The 18634-nt window shown below is 42.0% G+C and overlaps 1 protein-coding gene across 1 annotated transcript in view; it reads right to left on the reverse strand.

Moving 5' to 3' along the window:
• dock1 (dedicator of cytokinesis 1) overlaps positions 1-18634 on the reverse strand; it is a 172877-nt gene that overhangs the window by 133556 nt on the left and 20687 nt on the right. Inside the window, exons 5-17 of the mRNA XM_080049354.1 lie at positions 18348-18444; positions 17512-17660; positions 16698-16833; positions 14888-15045; positions 14142-14223; positions 13521-13656; positions 12759-12831; positions 10668-10747; positions 8838-8963; positions 8155-8279; positions 4750-4848; positions 4143-4215; positions 628-731 (exon numbers count right to left, since the gene is read on the reverse strand). Of these exons, the coding sequence (XP_079905480.1) occupies positions 628-731; positions 4143-4215; positions 4750-4848; positions 8155-8279; positions 8838-8963; positions 10668-10747; positions 12759-12831; positions 13521-13656; positions 14142-14223; positions 14888-15045; positions 16698-16833; positions 17512-17660; positions 18348-18444 (1438 nt within the window). The remainder of the gene's footprint in view (positions 1-627; positions 732-4142; positions 4216-4749; positions 4849-8154; positions 8280-8837; positions 8964-10667; positions 10748-12758; positions 12832-13520; positions 13657-14141; positions 14224-14887; positions 15046-16697; positions 16834-17511; positions 17661-18347; positions 18445-18634) is intronic.

Below are 18634 nucleotides of genomic sequence, written 5' to 3' on the forward strand. Positions count from 1 at the left end.
TCCTTTACTGTGTTGTTTTTAAGATGCCTTTTTCTTGTTTTCTTGAGTTTTTATGATATGTTTTGCATGTGAGAGTTATAACTTTTGTCCAATTTTTTTTTTTTCAACAGCAATGTAAATGAATAAGGGAAAGAATAATCTAATTGGGGGCATTTTCACCCATTAACTTTCACTTGTTTTATTAAAAAATTTTAATTAACAAACTGGAACCATTAAACAAAAGGTATCATCATACAAGGGATTTTAATTGGAAAGTGATTTCATTTTACTGTGGGGGGTTTGATGCATACCAATGACAAAGTTCTGCATAGATAAGCAGTGAAGCTATTATTACAGCAGCTAGAAATAAAGACAGGCTAATTTTTCACCTAGGACTCGTCTCTGTTGTTCTCATGCCATGATGAGGAGCGTGGGCATGGCCGAAAGCTACTCAGCCAGAAACAAATTCAGCACACACACACACACACACACACACACACACACACACACACACACACACACACACACACACACACACACACACACACACACACACACACACACACACACACACACACACACACACACACACACACACACACACACACACTCTAACTAACTATTATCTAAATATTATTTCCCATTTACCTTGTAGACGATGAGATCATGCTCGCCGTCTCTCAGTGTCGTCCCATCATACCTCATGAGCTTCACAAAAGACAAGGCAAATATCTTCTCTGACTTGTCTTTGGCTGTGGGAGGAGGAAAGAAAGAATCAAATTAAGACGTGAAACAGTGATCACTGTTGGTTACATGTAAGTTGACTGTGTTCATCGTACTTTACTTTCTTCTTTTTTTTTAAAGATATTTTTTGGCATTTTAACTTTTTATTGATAGTTGAAGATTCAGAGAGATTGAGTGGAAATGGGGAGAGAGGGGGGGGATGACATGCAGAAAAGGTCCACGGGTTGGATTCAAACCCGCGACCACTGCGACATTCCTGTTTATAATTTCATTTTGTGTATTAATAAATGAATAGACCAACTCTGTGCATATAAATGTGTTCATATGAGATCAAACAACAACAGGATAGATGAAAGCTCCTTGCAGTAAAGCATGCTGCGTAGCTGACTTCACCATACATTATTTACATTTAACTAGCAGATAGATAATCACCGATGTAAATTACACCACTGCAGGCCCTGAATCAGCTCCTGAGTTAGGCACAGCCAGGTACTGTACCACGTACTGTTCCTTTCTGATATCTGTATTAATGTGGTCCATTCGTTGTTTATTATTTTGGCTTAAATGAGGCAGACACACTTTATTATACATGGTAAAGCGCAAGTGAGTTGAAAAAAATATCCAACAACTGAAAACGTATTGTTTTATTCTATAAATATAGGTGATTTGGCCTTTTAAAAATCTAATTTTCTAATTTCAGAAGAAAACAATAGTCCACTACATCATTACTGGCACATATTCTGTCACAATCATTGTATTAAGATATCCTGTATGTCCACTGCCTGTAAGCATATGAATAAACACTTGCAATTCATCCCAGCACAGCAGGTGTGAACAGTCTGTATTATCAAGGGGGCAAAAAAAGATTGGTTATTGCTTGTATGTATGTGCATACACGTGTGCAACATTATTTGATGGTGTTGAGGTTGAAGCGCTGCATAAACAAACGAGAGTTATGACTTTGTCCTGTAACCAAGCGTCTGGATCGGGCCACATATATCATCATTGTGGATCAACAAGCTCAAATCTAAATGCAGGGAGAGAGACGTGATTCATTGAAGTATCTCTCGCATTCTATCTGCATAAATCCCCTCATTGGTTTGCTGCCTGCAGCCTCACCAGTGAATAATTGCTGGGCTGGCTTCAGAGGAACCAGTGGAGGGAAAAACACTGTGGACATGCCACCTAGTTAAGAAAAATGTATTAGTGACTTCATAGCTCCGCATTCGGGGAGAGGTTTTGCAGACTTTCACCTCCTAGGAGGGCCGTCACTTCAGATTCATGTTGAGTGTACTGTATCACAGTTAAAAGGTCCATTCAGTGATACTGGAGAACGTTTGTTATAAAATTAACTTTGTCAAAATCAGTGAATATCTCCTCACATCCGCTACCTGTCCACAATGTGAAAAAGAATCTGATAATACACAGGCTAGTCTCTGTAAACTTGTATGTAACAAAGGCACGTAAACAAAAAGGGGCCCACTGTATCCAGCAACATGCCTGTTTACAGAGCCTAGGCTGTGTATCAACACACAAAGTACGTTCAGGTAGCGGATCTTGATGGGATTTTCACGGATTTTGACAAAAAGTGATTTTGACAACAATTGTTCTCCAGGATCTCTGTCTCCACTTTTAAAGCCAAGCATCGACTCCACTCATCAGGTAGTGGCCTAATGACAGAGGTGAAAAGATGGCGGGGATTTCTTACAGCCACGGCAGCATCTGTGATAGCAGCCATCAGTCTGATGAGGCTTGACAATATAAGAGTCTTGGAGCCGGCCTGATTCATAACCAGGGGGGCTGAGATACTGGCCACATGAGTTCTGCTAGTTTCCTTGATGAGCGGCTCTGTCACTCTGTGTGTAAAGGTCAGTAGCAGCTAGGAGCAGTGGAGGAAGCAGGAACAACACACAAGGAGGCAGACTTCGATTTACAGTCCATCTCTGCTCTGCTATGCCTTTAATCAACAACTTATCATATGTGGTCAGTTTGACTAGTTTCCCATGTTTCCAGATAAGGGCTTTGGCAGAAGAATGTAGATTATTACTTGAGCTACTTTCTTATTTGCATTTGCATACTTACAAAGTATGGAGCAAATGCATTGGTGGCAGTATCGTAGGTTTCAAAAACCTACGTTTACTAATATTCCAGTTCTGACTACAATCACATTGAGATGAAAGTCTTTCACAAATCAATAGCGTGGAAACATGTAATCTGCTATCTTTCATGATTCGTGATGAAATGGAGAAGCTAGATCCAAAACGCAATAGTAACACAGAGTTATCAGCACAGTGGTTTCATCCTCAACTACTAAAGCTTGTTGGTGGTCAAATGACAGAAAGTGGGGCAATGCTAAAGAGATGTGCCTGCACAGATGTAGTTAATCAGAAACCTGGATGCAGATAGATTCATGTGTACAGAGATATGAATGACCAGGTGTCTGATGAGATAGAAGTGTAACACACTCACTCACTCACTGACAGGGAGATATACGTCATACACCATATACAAATCCATATAATAAGGCACTTGTGACTATTCTTTATTATCAATCTTCAATGACAAGTTGAAGTTTGGCAGCATCAGCATGCCCCTGCATTGCCACAGTCACTTGAGGTGAGCCAGTTTCTAAAGCAACCGTTATAGCAAGATAAGAGAAAGTCAGAGGGTTTCAAAGGCATGCCTCAGAAACAGCATTAGCCGCAGGAGCAATGTGCCAAGCATGACAAGGAGGCTATCCAAGTGGATTAGAAGCCAGCAGTGAGCTCTGAGACCTGGCAATTTCCACCAAACCACCTGCGTGGAGGTAGAGGGATTTTGGAAGTGGAAGATGACCGCAGCTGCACATAACTTTAGGAGGGAACTGTACGTGCTGCTACTCTCCCAATTCTGCTTTGTCTTCTGTGCCATATGATTTGATTGTTTATTACATATACACCTGTCGTGGCTCCTATTACGCCTTCACAAATGTTCCCTGCACCAGTCCTGCTGCTGGAGGGATGGCCTGGCCATGTGTCAGGCAGATGGAATGCAGAGGCTGCCAGTACACCAGGCTTCCCTGCCCTCTACACCCCCAGAATTAAAAAGGATGTTAAAAAACAGAAGGGCATACAACACTGGGCCGCATTCAGTTACACACTGGTCCCCAATAAACAAACGAGTCACCTCAGGCATTTTTCACATCCCAGCTGTAGACTCTGGCAGGCCACTTCTCGCTGCCGCTTTGTGCAGGGGGCGGCCTAATGCCGCTGATTAACGTGACAAAGGGCGAGCTTCAAAGTATTTATCACCGAGCAAACACATCTGCTTGCACTGGATATCGTCCATTATTATGTTGCCGCGGCGAGATTAGCAGGCAATTGTGCAGCTGGTCATCGGCGAAAAGTAATTATTCACACGCGCTGACATTTTATACTCACAGTCCTGCGACGAGCGGTGACGGAAGGTGAACCGCAAGTGGCTCCGGTTCACGTCTTCAATGGGAATAGCAACCTGATAACGGGGACAGAAAGGAGCTGTGTGTGAGACATGTACACCCATTGAACACACACATTTACAAAGCTGATTTTTAGGGAGCAAAATGAGCCAAACATTCTAGATTTTCACACTATAAAAAAAAACCTTTGGAAACCCATGGCAAGTAGCATGGTTTTCAATGTATATATGTATGTAAAGTAGAATTAACTTGATGTTAATTAGCATTACATGCAAAGCCACTGATATTAATGTGTCGAGGTCAAGGAACAATAACTTCACATTAATGCAGCTGCCATATTAAACATCTAATCTTCTGTATGATCCCATAGTCATCCCTGTCTTTCTATGCTTCAAAGCCGTGACAGGTGAATATTCATCCTCCACAGTCTTCATTCTGCAGATTACTAGTGATGGAAGTCTGTGTTGAGATGAATAATGAATTTAAGAATGACATCAAAGGTTTGGTATTGCAGCCAATGTTATCACATTTAATTTAAAACTCCGGATAACAAGAAATAAATGGGTAAGGATGAGGTGAGAGACACACACCTTTATCGTTTCAAACCAGCGCGGCTGCTTTACTTGGTAGTAGATCACAGACTTGTACTCATTGATGCCTTCATCTCCGGCTCCAGGGAAGATTACATTCTAGATGAGGACACAGAGAGAGCAAGTTATCAAATAATTCAAGTGGTAATACGGCAATACTGGCAATGTTACCTAAGCGGTAGTTTCATTCAAAGTGGCAACATCCTTATAGTTGATTGATTGATTGATTATGTTTGACCATTTTGATATAAAATATGAACAGCACTGTGTCATACATTAAAAATACATCAATCGTCAGGGATGACACAAAAAAGCCCAAAGGCTTATTTCTATTGTGGTCCCTTGTGTTATAATTGCTTGTCAAAACATTAGCACACCTCGCAGCATATGGGAAAATGGACACATTAACTCTTAATTCCTTAAAATGTAGTACCTGGAGCAGAAGGCCTTACATCCAGCAGAATGGCCTTTTTAAATGTTCCAGGTGCACTTTATGCATAAGCACCTGCCTGTTGGCTGCCAGTCCCAGGGCAGCATGGTCAGATAAGAAATGAATTAGAAATGAATTATTTAAGAAGGAGTGGCAGTATAGCTCCCCGTGCAGCAGAGTGGAGGGACACCAGGTGCATGGGGAAGCAGAGCAGCTGGTGCTCATGGATCCAACCATGTAAATTGGTCTTCACAGCGGGTCCCCAGAGTTTCTACAACAGGTCAGGGTGCGTACGTAAAATACTGCGCGTGTTCCTTGGGGGATTTTGGCACGAGGGACGGAGTGACAGCGGATGGCTCTCGAAGCCTTGTTTTCTATCATCTATACGCTCAGCTAGACTAACTACCTATTTCCTCCCACTGTAGCAGCTGACTCCCTGGACTGCTCGTGGGTCGCTGCTAAAATACTCCAACACTAATGGCTTCTGACAACCAGCAATTATGAGGAATAACAGGCCCCGTCTCCCCCAGGCAACACTTAGCAGATTTGGGGGGTGGGGGGGTGGCAGGTGCTCGATCTAGAAAACTTTGCCCCTTCACCAAAGTGGCCGGGATCTATGGCGGCTTCAGAGTTCAGAGAGGAAGAGGTGGAAATGACTGAGGTCTGGCCCGAGGTGAGATGGGTTTGGGTGTGTGTTTGTGTTTGTTACCAGAGAGACAGAGAAAGGAAGGATGAAAAAGTAAACTTGTAAGTAAAGCTATAACAAATATATATATATTTATATATATTTGGAGGCAGTAGCAGTTCTTGTGACCCAAAATCTAGGGTTAGGGTGAATTAAAAAGAGAATGTTTCTATGATTCAATCTCACGCCAAAGCCGCTTCAGTCATCAAACTGACAAACAGGAAGTGACAGCGGCTCTAATCAAAGAAACACAATTTCCTTTCAGCCAATTAAAGTCGAGAAGGAAGAGGAAATATTTAACCAATCACCACTGTTCCCCGGAGGACGGAAACGATGAGATTGAGCTTTTCTGTAAAAAACATGCAAGACAAAGATGGTGGAAGAAGCTCAAGCATTGCTAAGGAAGCTTGGCCAGGACCCCCATAGTTACTATTATACTGACTATGAGAGCAGATCAGTCAAACTTAATTGCTGCACTGTAGATGCAACAGCCTATCCAAACTCAACAAATGTACTATAATACACAGTATAGCTACTTGTGTAGATGCTTGAAATTGACTTGAAGACATGACATTCAAATTCTAAGCAAGAATAAAATTGCTGATGATATGGTATACAAATATATTTATCAAAAGAAATTTAAAAGATGCATGACAAATAATACTCTAATAGCCAAACTTACAAAATAGTCACAATTAGACTACTTAAGACGACCCAGCATTGTCTGTATTCAACAGAAGTCAAGAACACTAAAGAATGCTGCTACTTCAGAACTGCATTTATAGTATTAATCACAGCGGATCCTTAAGCTTCCTCTGCCTACTGGGCCAAATCACAGACACAGCCTCTCAATCTAAGACTAATGTGTATAATTATGGCAGCCAAGGGTAAGAGCGCTCTCTTCTGATTCGCTGTTTGCAGGAGGCCTTCCCGTGACCAGGAAACTGTCATCTGCAATCACTCCTCAATCATTAGTCCATGTAACTTTTCACCCTCCAACCAAAGTACACAAGCATACTGAATGTGGATAGAATAGTATTAATGCCTGCACAATGTTATATAACTTAAAAGGTGAGACATGACAGTCATCATTTCATGCAATTGTCAATTTTGAGATCAGTTACGTGTTTATATTACAAATAATATTGTGTCTGTATATTTTTCCCATAGAAACATCTGTTCCGTAAAATGTTTAGATTTGTTTTATACAAAAGAAATATATTTTATGATATGCAACAAAATATCAATGCAACCACACACAAGATCTCTAAAAACCGACTTCCTAAAAAAATCTACATTGACACACACCTTATGCCCCCTTTTTTAATCGCAGCCTTGTCATGTCTCTTTACTGCTCTAAAGCGCTCATATTCCCCATTAAGTGGTCGCCCGGGGAGAACAAGTTGTAAAGTCAAGCAGGGGTTGACAATAATGAAACATCGGAGTAAAAGGGGTCACTGGCTAGAGGCTAGAAGATGAAACAGAGGCTTTCTTAGGACATAAGACACTGATGGGTTGGCATATGATTTAAAGTAGACAGCACTTGGAAGCCAAAGTCCATTAAACATTCTCCGACTTTCGCACTGGCAGCCAACATAAAGATTTTCTTTCAAGAGAAATTCGATGTAATTAATGGTGTTAAGTTGCAAAACCCAGATGTCGGATTTCCCTGTGAAGGCCTTCAACAGGTAGACTGAAATTAAAATAGTTAATTGCTGAACATCAATTACATGTAATGAACTGATCTCTGTGCCAAGGGCTGCAAATGTATTCCAAATAAATGGGCAGCATCTTGAGACAGCTTGCTCATAGACAAATAGACAGGGACCGGACTTCTCTATCAATTATACCACATGGCAAATGTTGATTTAATAGCTTTCATCACTTGAAACTTTTAAAACTATACAGTGCCCACCATTGCCTGTTTGCATGCTTTTGGTCTGTAACCGACTCTGACAATGATACAGGCTCATTCCTGCAGTGTTGAGCAAAATTGGAGGGCCAGTCAATCAACCGCAAAGCACCAATATGGCATTCTGTCTTTTTTTGGGGCAGGTGGCAAACGGAGCACAGTCTGGGCTCTGTGTATCACACTGCTTTATAGGAGTCCTGGTCAGTTAAGCAGCGTGCTGAGCTGTGTGAGATTAAAGAAAGCCCGGTAAATCACAGACTTACCGAGAGGCCGATCTAGCCATAGCACTTTATAGTGTTTTGAATGATGGGAATGTGCTGAACCGACGGAAGAATACAAAAAAAGTTTTCTGTGTAAGTGAACATTCCTCAGTTGTACCTCTAGCTTTTTGCCGTCCTCGTCATACACCGACATGGTCACCTCCACGTTTTTGGGCGTGGTCTTGCTCCCCTTGTCAAAATCACCCTGCACCAGAGTTACGTAGATGTCGTTTCGCACGTCACCTTTAAGGAAACAGTAAAAAAAAAAAAGATTTTCACAGTCTTCATAGAGCTTAAAAGAGAGGAACTTTTAAAAATATTTCTGAAACAGTCTGATTTTTCCTCAGATGATCATAAATGAGATTTAACAGCAAACGAGACCATCAGTGCAAAGATTGCTATTTTTATATAGTTTTTCTTAATGCCTTTGTCATGGGGTACACTCAGCCAGGAACAACAGCTGGCGCAGTAAAAACACTATTTCTTTTTTCCAAAGGGGGCGCTAGAATAAACAAAAACTGAAAGCTCCTCGTAGCCCCTTCAAGATTCTGCATACCTAATAACATTTTAGGTAGCATAAGATATTTTGCACTATATACTTTGTGGGCTTGCTTCAGTTCATTAAATAACTAATGTGCAAATCAAACTTTAATGAAGTGTATAATGTGTTCTTTTCCTCTTCCACTCACATTCTCTAAACAAGTACATCTTAATTCTAAATAACTTTCTGAAAAAAGTAGGTGTTGTTTTGGTACTTTCAGCAGATAGGCAGCTGAGGTAAAGCTTCATAAAACACTCAACCTGGCATGATGATCTCAGGAAAGCCCATCTTTCGAGCCACTGCTGTCGATCGGTCCACCAGGTGAGGGAAGTCCTTCCTTATCTGATGGATGTCTCCAGGGAGCAGCTTGAGTGTCACCCACAGGCCTGGTGGTGATGCATTCAAAGACAAGGGATAACGTGAGAAAAAGACAGTGTGAGAATAAAACTACCACAAGTACAAAAAAAATTGATTTCTGCTTGTGCTTTCCGCTGTCTCAGGGACGTGATTAGGAAAATATAATAGAGGAAAAGGGCATATGATCGTATGCATAAGAAGTTCAAAATCTCACTCTGGTGACCTGTATATTGAGCACATTGCATTTCCTTTGTGTGCTATTGCCGTTCCTATTGGTGACATAAAATATCAATAGTGTATTTTCAAAAAGCTTGCAAGAACCTCTGCTCAAATAAAAGTGCTACTTATGTGCTCCAATACTTTGGGGGGGGGGGGAATGTATTTTTTTCCCCAGCCATAACAAAGAAACACGCGATACCCTAAATGGGAAATTTGGAGAAAAACATATTTTCTGTACCACTGCAGAATTCATGATAATGTTCCCAAGGCCCCATATTTCTTCTTTAAGCACTCTCACTTTTTTTCGTGTGGGATTAAGTGACATTTATGGTCGAATATTTAAATTGTCCGGTAATTGCAAGACTTAAATAATTGGTCTTTGAAAACCCTGAGACGGCGACGCTTGAGAGGAAAACTCTGTGGCTCTTGAATAATTCTGAAACAAAAGGGCCTTTAGGGGGAACTTTCATGGGTCATATTTCATAACAATTTAACACCAGTGGCTGATCTGCTCTTCTTCTTCTTCTTTTCTGCAGACACTGCAGCAGCATCAGCTCTGTATTGAAACCACACACTCCCTCTTAATATTCTCTGGGGGAAAAAGCCGAGCAGCATAGACACCTACTTCTGAACTTGAATAGGAACAAGTCATCCAATTAAAGCAGTCGTGCTGCTCACAGGCGACTACCAAAGTGAACCCTGAAAGTGTACTGACTTTTCAGTGTACAGGCCCCATATTGTTATGAGCGACACATCTCTAGCCAAGCCGGGGGAGCGCTTTTTGATATGCGAGCGTGATCGAAAACAGCTGCACTCAGCACTGCGCTCTTCTCCCCAGCCAGGGCCGGAGCAGACCTGACATTTATCCCAAGTACATCTTCATAGGGCATGACAATACCACAGAGGCTGTCATGTTGTTTCACTCGCTACCAGCACAAATCCCTCCCACGGCTTATGTTGTCTTTTTATACCACAGACGTCACATCACTGACAAGATCTAGTCTTTGGAGAAGAAGAGTCACCACCAGCTTTAATTAACAGCTGGATTACTTTAGATTTAGCTCATGTAGTCATGGAGATGAGGGCAACTATTTATAGTAGGAGAAGAAGTGCTTTATAGTGTGAGCACTTGACAAAGAATTATGTTCTTATTAGCATTATGAACACATGCAACGCCTTGCCAGTATGTTAGGTGGCACGGTACTTTGTAGAAAGAAAAGGGCACAGCTGCTATGCAGGTACAGTAGATTTGTTTTGATCCTATTAACATTGTGACAGATATAACATTGCTGAGTTTCCTGAAGAAGGCAATATGTCACAAAACACTGGTTTATAGAAATATATCAAAGATACAGGTGTGTGAGGTCCCCCTCTGTGAGTAAAAACCCTCATAATCATTACAGCAGACCATTTTCAAATCCACATTTTCATTTAGTTAAATCCTTTTCTAACATATATAAGAACCACATCTTATTGTCAGTAGTGTTCTTGTGTGTGTGAGCCGTGCACCGTACCTTGGCCCTTGTGATTGACCTCTTTGGCGGCGATAACTTTGTTGATGACCGTCTGCAGGAAGTCGTTCTCCCCCGCCACCCTGGGTGAAAAACGGGAGATGTTCAGCTGCTTGTGGCGAATGGCGTCATCCAACGCTAGCCTGCAGTGTGCACACAACAGGCAAACACCAACGGGAAGGAGGGATGGCAGAGGAAGAGGAGAAAGAGGAGTGTAGTAGAATAGCCACAAAGTCATGGTTGTGAGGAAGGGAGTGGGATGAAAGGGAGATGGAGGAAAGGGGGAGAGAGACACACACCGAAGAGTGATGCGTATATACCATGACAGACACAAAGCCGCTTGTTAGCAGTTAACAGTGAAGCAGGATGGGTAATGGAAGACACACACAGAGAGACCATCGTTTAGGAAATAATGCCCAGTCAGCAGCAGGGAGCTTGACCTGCAGGCCGTCTGTCTTGAAAATATTTCAAAGCAGGAGACTAAAGGTGCAGTGTGTATACCATATATTTTGGTGAACAATATAAAGTGATGAGGTGAAGATCTATTTAGTTAATTATTCTACAGTCCTTTGTCTTCCGACAGGTGCATTGCTGGCGGACACCCACTATATATCTAGGGCTGTTTAGTTTGTCCGGTCTGTGCTACGGTAGAAACATGACAGTGCAACATGCAACTACTAATTAAATCATACTTATGAACATTATATTTCATATCAACCCAGTCTGTTCAGAAAAAAAATCCAAGTCCCTTTACACACTGCACCTTTACTACCTGTAAGCTATAAATTCCGGCCTACACTCAATCCAAGGAAAATGCTATCCAAATATGCTTAAGTGAGAACGCAAACTAAAATTTTACTGGATTGTACTCTGCAGGGCTTTGCGTGTAGACACTGCAAGATTGATTGAAATGAATTGAGACAGTGGACGTACATAAGAAGAGCTAAGAAAGTAAGAGATGAAATCTAGGAGGCACCACATGTGTGGCCGCTGTGAGAAAGATGTTGCAGAAGAGAAAGAGCATGTAGTAGAAGAGAGTGGTGATGTCAGCATGGAGGAGGCAATAGAGGATCTTTGTCGCTCAGTTCCCCCAACCTTGAATCCAAAAATAGTCCAAGCAAGTAGAATAAGGGACAAGAGAAGTTCATTCCCGGGACAGAACAGTGTTAGACAACAGGATCAAGGAAAGGTTTCCCTGCAAATTTGCTATGATAACATTTTTGAGTTGGACACATGTAGGACAGTCAGATATTATGGATCATTTCAGCACAACCTAAGTTGTTTGCTTCAAATGCATAATCAAAATACAAGTTGGTTTGATTCCAGACAACATGCCAAAAGATGATGTCAACTCTGACCCGGTTACAATGAAGGAGTGTCTGGGAAACACAAGAGCAACAAGCCATTTCAGCAAGATTTCAATCTATCTAGTCCATTTCCTGAAAGCCATTCCCATTTCTGCCAGGAGGAGTCTATCCAAAAGACTGCACTATATCATACAACCTTTCTTTAAAAGGCTCCTTCACTTACTGCCCCTTTGCTGGCCTTGCAAACATATTCAATAATGTGGTTCGAGGAACTTCCACTTCAGAATTCATCTGTTAATATTCACACTTGGACATAAATAACCCCCTTTTTACATCCCGTTCTTCTCGTCACACTTGGAAGGCCTCTAGTTTCCATGATATATGCTCACAGATAAAACCTTTTAAGTGAGGTGATCTGCCAGCTAAACTGCCCGAATCTGAAGCATTTCCAATTATGCGGGGAAATCACGTTAAGGAAAAGGTTACTCCGGCTTTGTACTCTAGTCCTGCGAGAATGGCAGCAGTTAATGAGATTGCCTTAATTGAGTCAATAGGGAATAGGAGGGGAGCGCTACTCTCTTGAAACCTCTGCTAATCAGGTGTCAAGGACTTTTTTTAAATACAGCCAATGTGTCTTTGACATACTGTACAAACTCAAAATAATGGATGTAGGTGTAAGAGCAGAACCAAATCAGCTTTAGTGTTTAATGCAACACTAGCAGAGCTTAATGCAAGTCTATTCTCCTCTGGTATGAATGTAATTTGTGCGGCGGAACAATCCACTTACGACTGAAAAGGGATAAAGTGCTGCTTGTCCTCATCGTCCATTTTGCCCGTTATGATGTCAGTGACATCCATTACTGTGGAAAAACAAGGAGAGAGGGTTAAAACATCAAGGGCTGCAGATTGCAGCACGACAACAAAAGAGACACAGGTAACTGAATGGCTAGGCCACTACAGGGAGTGAGAGCAGACAATGTTAGCTCTTCTTCAATAAGCACTAATGAAGGGGTTGAGCATATTTCAGGTGAAATCAAGTCAACTCTTGGTTTCCATAACCAAATACTGGTCACAAAAAGCACTGAAAAAGGAGCGGTCTGTAAAGCAAATCTTAGATCTGACTTTTAAGTTGTGGTGTGCTCTTAAGGTGTATCTTAGCACCATCTAGAGGTGAAAAAGCTACATGAAAACGCTCCGTGTCTACCCCTCCCTTGTCTACCCCTCCCCTCACCTTTACTTCTAGATATTCTATTAATATTAAACCTTTTATTTGACAACTGAAGAGATAGAGTGGAAAGAGAAAGAGAGAGGGGGATGACATGCAGAAAACGACCCAGGCTTGAGTCAAACCTGGGTATGCTGCGACAAGGATTGAGCCTTTATGGAACGCGGACTACCTACTACACTACAGGACCTTTACTTTATTAAAACAGAGATATTTTAAGAGAGAAAGGTCCAAACTTTATTTTTTTAAAGGTTACATCTGAGTCAGTATTAAGTACGTCTTGCAGCTGCTTTTGGAACAAGCGGTTATCCCAGTGTTCTTTACCTGCCACTCCGAAGGGCCTTCTCAGTCCTGACGTCAGCTTCTTGGTGTTGTTGTCTCGCAGCTCCATGCGCCCCACTCTGACTATCTGACACACAAAGCTGATCTTCTCTCTCTTCAGATCTTCACTGCCTAAGTCCTAAGGAGGGGAAAAAAATAGAAAGGTTATGGAAAAACTGGTGATGCGGTTGCCTTGTAAGACTTGAATAAAGCCCCATCTGGCAAAAGCCTTCAGTCGGGGTACAGCATTGCTACGGTGCATAACAACTAGTGATCAATGAATAGCACTTTCTTTGGTAGAGCGAGTTTGTGTTAAGGGCAAACTTTCCACCACAAATTGCTTCAGCAAAATCTGTGATTGTGTCCACACAGACTCATTTCCTGTGGGCAAAGCCTCCCAAAGTGATCCCTCTGGGGGCACGTTGACCCTTCCCGCCCTTGGGCTCCAATTAGATAGAGGTGACTGCCTCTGTAAATACATACAGCGAGTTGGGGGCTCTTTCTGAGAGAGCTTAACAAATACAGGCTCCGCAAACAGGCTCCCAAGTGCTTCATAACATGGCTGGGTAAACAGTGGACACACACAAACGCAGGGGCACACACATAAAAGCAAAACACACTCACCGTGAAGACCGCCCGCAGATTATGAAGCTGGTCTATGTCTTTCGCCAGGCCTGAACTTGACCATTTTACCAGGTAGTTTTCGCTATGAGGGAGAACAAAACATTAAGAACTGTGTTATGACCTGTCTTAGCAATTTCTCATATTCACGTCATGGGTTAGAGTTAGCGGTAAACATCTTTGATAAAGTGAATTGAGGCAATCAGTTCAGTTGCATCAAAAGGTGGAGTCAGCGTTACTGGAGAACGCTTGATGTCAAAGTCACTTTTCCTCAAAAACAGTGAATATCTACATACGATCCGTTATCTCTTTGTACTGTGTCTACTGTGTTTTGTCAGACAGCGTGACCAGAATCGCTGAACCCACCTTTAACATAAGTTGCCTTTAAATCATCAGAATGGTAATACAGACACTGCTTTGGGAAACAAAATGTTTCACCGATGTTGGATGCAAAAATAAACATTGCACACTGGAGCTGCTCTACTTTGCTGTGAGAATCCTAAAACAACAGCAATTCCCTGACTTGTTCAGGTTACGTCCTTGCATGCTATGGGTGTGCCACTGTGCCTGGATAGTTATTTGATTGCACGGCTTGCAGTTCAGGCTGCTGTTCAAAGAAAAAGTAGATAACACTTTTCCCCTAGCAACAGACACGAACTTGGAAATCAACTGTCAGTGCGACAACAGTAATAGGTAAAGGCTAGAACAGTACTACTAAAAGAAAAGTGAATATGCGGCCATTGGTTTACCTGACAAACTTGGAGTCCAACGGATCGTAGAGTGACATGAGCACCTCCGCGTCCTCGCCGATCTTACACACCACGTTCTTTAGAGTCACGAAGAGGGCAAACGCCGGTGTGGAGGCAAACTTTGCTTGCCTGGTCAGATCAATATTCTGCTTCTGAGACTGGAGGAGGAGGGGAAACAAGAGGTATTGTATTCAATATCGGGCATTCTTCCACAGCCTTTCTGTCACATGCAGCTAAGAGTTCAGGCCTTTGCAGTTTGAGCAATGAGCCCTGGAGAGGTTCCAAGAGATATACTGTACGCAGATGTGTTAAGCAGCAATGTAACACCGGATTACTGAATGTCAGTCGCTGCCTATGTGTCTTTCCCAAAAATTAAACAAGCTAAAAAGCAAGATATAATAATGTCTTTAAAACCCATCAGAATTCATTGTAATGTATTCCACACTGGACTAAAAAAGCCTTTTTCACATTTGCCTGGTCTGCAGCACTGCATCTGCAGTAATAGGTGTACTGATATTCTGGACGCCCTTCAAAAAAATATGCTGGGGCGACATCATTAATATTTAACACATTGACCAGGACACCATGCATATGCAATAAGGACCCTGTGGATGAAAAGGTGGCGAAAGATGAGACCAAATAACTGCAGGGCACTTAGCGCCGGCCACACCTACATACTGCCAACAGATATTCAGGGATGAGGGATGCCACTGAAAGAGATAGACAGGGATTCTGGCTTGAGTTTCTGACTTTCTCAAGAATCAGTCATGTGTCTTTTGTATGCCTGGGGCAGGCCCCGTTTAACTCACTTTAACTTTAACTTGAAGTCGTGCAAAAGCCACAAATCTAGATGGATCAACAGGAGTTCAGTGTAAGGTGCTGGCATTTCTTTTACCCTGAAATGCACTTTGTCAGTTAAAAAAGCACCTTTTATTGAAGGAAAATAGCACAACTTTCTCTGGACCATGTAGATGGCTAAAGAAAAATCTTCATTCAGTTTTGGAAGTACAGTTTAATACAGTAGTACAGACATGCAAGCGGATGCAGTGACAATTCTGACGTGCAGATGTTTAGTAGATATTATGTTTACCTTGTGAAAGCTGGAAAATGCCAAAAAAATATCTTAAAAATGTTTTAAAAAAGTTGGTAGAATATATCTTTCAGTGCCCAGAGATCTCCTGAGAATGTGAGGAAAATCCATCTGATAGCTGAGATATTACAATCTGGACCAAAGCGGTGATTAACCAATCTATATTGACATCCCAAGAGAATGTTTGATATTGTCGTGTATGAGGAAGGAGCAGACACTACACACAGGAAATGAAGACAAATGAGGGGTCATCACGAACAATTATCTTGAGGAGCAGTTACAACCCTTCACTACCACAAAGTGTTATTTTCTCTTCCTGCTTGACTCTTGAGATGCAATGAGTCAGAAAGAAAAAGGTCAAGATGTGTGACTATGTTCAGGTCACAATGATTACCATGTTCAGTCACACAGTGCGCTAATCTGATTGAACTCATTTTTGCTTTAGCATATGGATAAAAAAAAAATCTGAGTTTAATTGGAGGTGTGAAAATGGTTTCTTAAGAGGCAGAAGCGACTCCCATCTATCTTCACATCCGCAATGCCAACACTCTTTCATCCTTCAAAACAGCCCACCAAACACACCTTTTCACCCTCGCTTTAAACCTGCAAATGTTTTTGTATGGTTTTGGTTTTGTTTCGTATGATTTAGCTGCCATTGTGGAGCGTCTTTGTGCATTTGAAAAAAGCGCTATATAAATCAGATTTTTGATAATAATTTACCCTCTCCTCTTGAATGCGGTCCTCGATCTGTTTGGAGGCGGCCTCGTGTGCTCTGAACAGGCTGATGGTGCTGGTGGTCTCTGGGTCCAGTATGTTGCCATCTTTGTCTCTCACCACTAGGTCCAGATCCAAGTACCTTTAGCAAGAAAAAATAAAAAAAAATTAAAATATGGAGGGAGAGTTAACAAGTACCACAGCCTGTCCAGATGACAACTTAGATAAGCACTCCGTAACAGAAAAGGTAAATTGTAATAAATGTGTGGATTATTATTTATTTTTTAAAGAGGACAACGCATACATTAAGTGTATTCTCCCAGTCCCATTGCCGCCTCATATAATATTCCCTCAGTGACACCGTTTTATTTCAAAACGGTGTCACTCTCTCTCAGCTCTCTTTCGTCTATGGAAGCGGTCAGTGCACGACACTAGCATGCTGTCAACAAGAAGTCTATGTTTTTCATTAGCTCATCACTTCCTGCTTCTCCTGAGGCAAAAGTCATTTCTCTAACCGGCCAAAGGTTTAAAGTTTCATCACAGGAACGGAATGGAGCTTAACAATTTTCCCTTTCAACCGATTTGCCAGACACACACACACACACACACACTGCAAGAGCTGTCACCTCATGATGGAATACAGTGCGGGTTTGCTGTAGCTAAATCCCTCCAGTTTGTCCTCAAGCTAAGCGATGACCTGTCATTTCTTATTGACTGACACCGCTGACCCTATTCCAACAAGCGTCATTATAGCGGATAGATATGAGGATAAAGGGATAGAAGCTGTGTGGGGGGGGGGGAAGGAAGACTGGAGGCTCACTTGTTGCCGTAGTCGATCTTGGAGGTGACTCTCTGCTTGAGCTCCGTCAGCTCGTCTTGCGGTAGGGTGCCCGACAGGATCTGGGAACGCCATTCTATGAGGTCGTAGATCATGTCACGGACCGAGTTGAACATCTCCCGCTTGTCCCCCTGTCAAAGGAAACAGACAGATCAACACGTGTAGAGCTTGGACACAGGAGGAGGTGATAAAACAAACCTCATAGTTATAAGTGTGTGGAATCCCAAATACAGAATGTGTTATTATTGATATGTTTGCTATTGTTTTATTACATTGGTTCAATAATGTGAAAAGGATCCGTTTATTAACTAAATAATCCCTCGCTCTCTCGTCTCATCAAAAGAAAACAAAATATTTCTATTGTTATAAATAGTAACACTATATATATAAAAATGTAATTACAACTCTACAACTATATTCAACTCAAAGTATTCAGGTCATAAAACATTAACATACACCTCTTTATTTTACACACGGCAACATACAAGCCATTGCCAATACTGATATGTGTGTGATAATTGCATACACTGCCACCTAATAAGCTCATTTAGTGTTTCTTTGCCCTGTAACATCCATACACTGCATTATATGCTGCCAGAAAACATAGCTGACACAACTGTGTGTGTGTGTGTGTGTGTGTGTGTGTGTGTGTGTGTGTGTGTGTGTGTGTGTGTGTGTGTGTGTGTGTGTGTGTGTGTGTGTGTGTGTGTGTGTGTGTGTGTGTGTGTGTGTGTGTGTGTGTGTGTGTGTGTGTGTGTGTGTGTGTGTGTGTGTGTGTGTGTGTGTGTGTGTGTGTGTGTGTGTGTGTGTTTGCTTACCACATATAAGTCCCTCCATATTGTAGCCCACTCCCGCAGTGTGGTGGTGACCTCCTGAACCAGGGGCAGCTCAGTGGGGGTGACCGTCTCCTTGTGCCTGCAGCGACAGAAAAACCATTCTTGATCAGTAACTCTATGTCCCTTCCACCTTTCACTTCCCTTACACCGAGACGCTGTCAGCATCAAATATTGTTGCTTGATGTCTGGTGGGAAATTCATATCTATTTCACCCGCTAGCTTTGTTAAAAATCCTTTAGATTTTAGACAGTTGAATTCCAGTACTTTGA

This window comes from Ammodytes marinus (genome assembly GCF_949987685.1).
Source record: "Ammodytes marinus genome assembly, chromosome: 20".
NCBI lineage: Eukaryota > Metazoa > Chordata > Actinopteri > Uranoscopiformes > Ammodytidae > Ammodytes > Ammodytes marinus.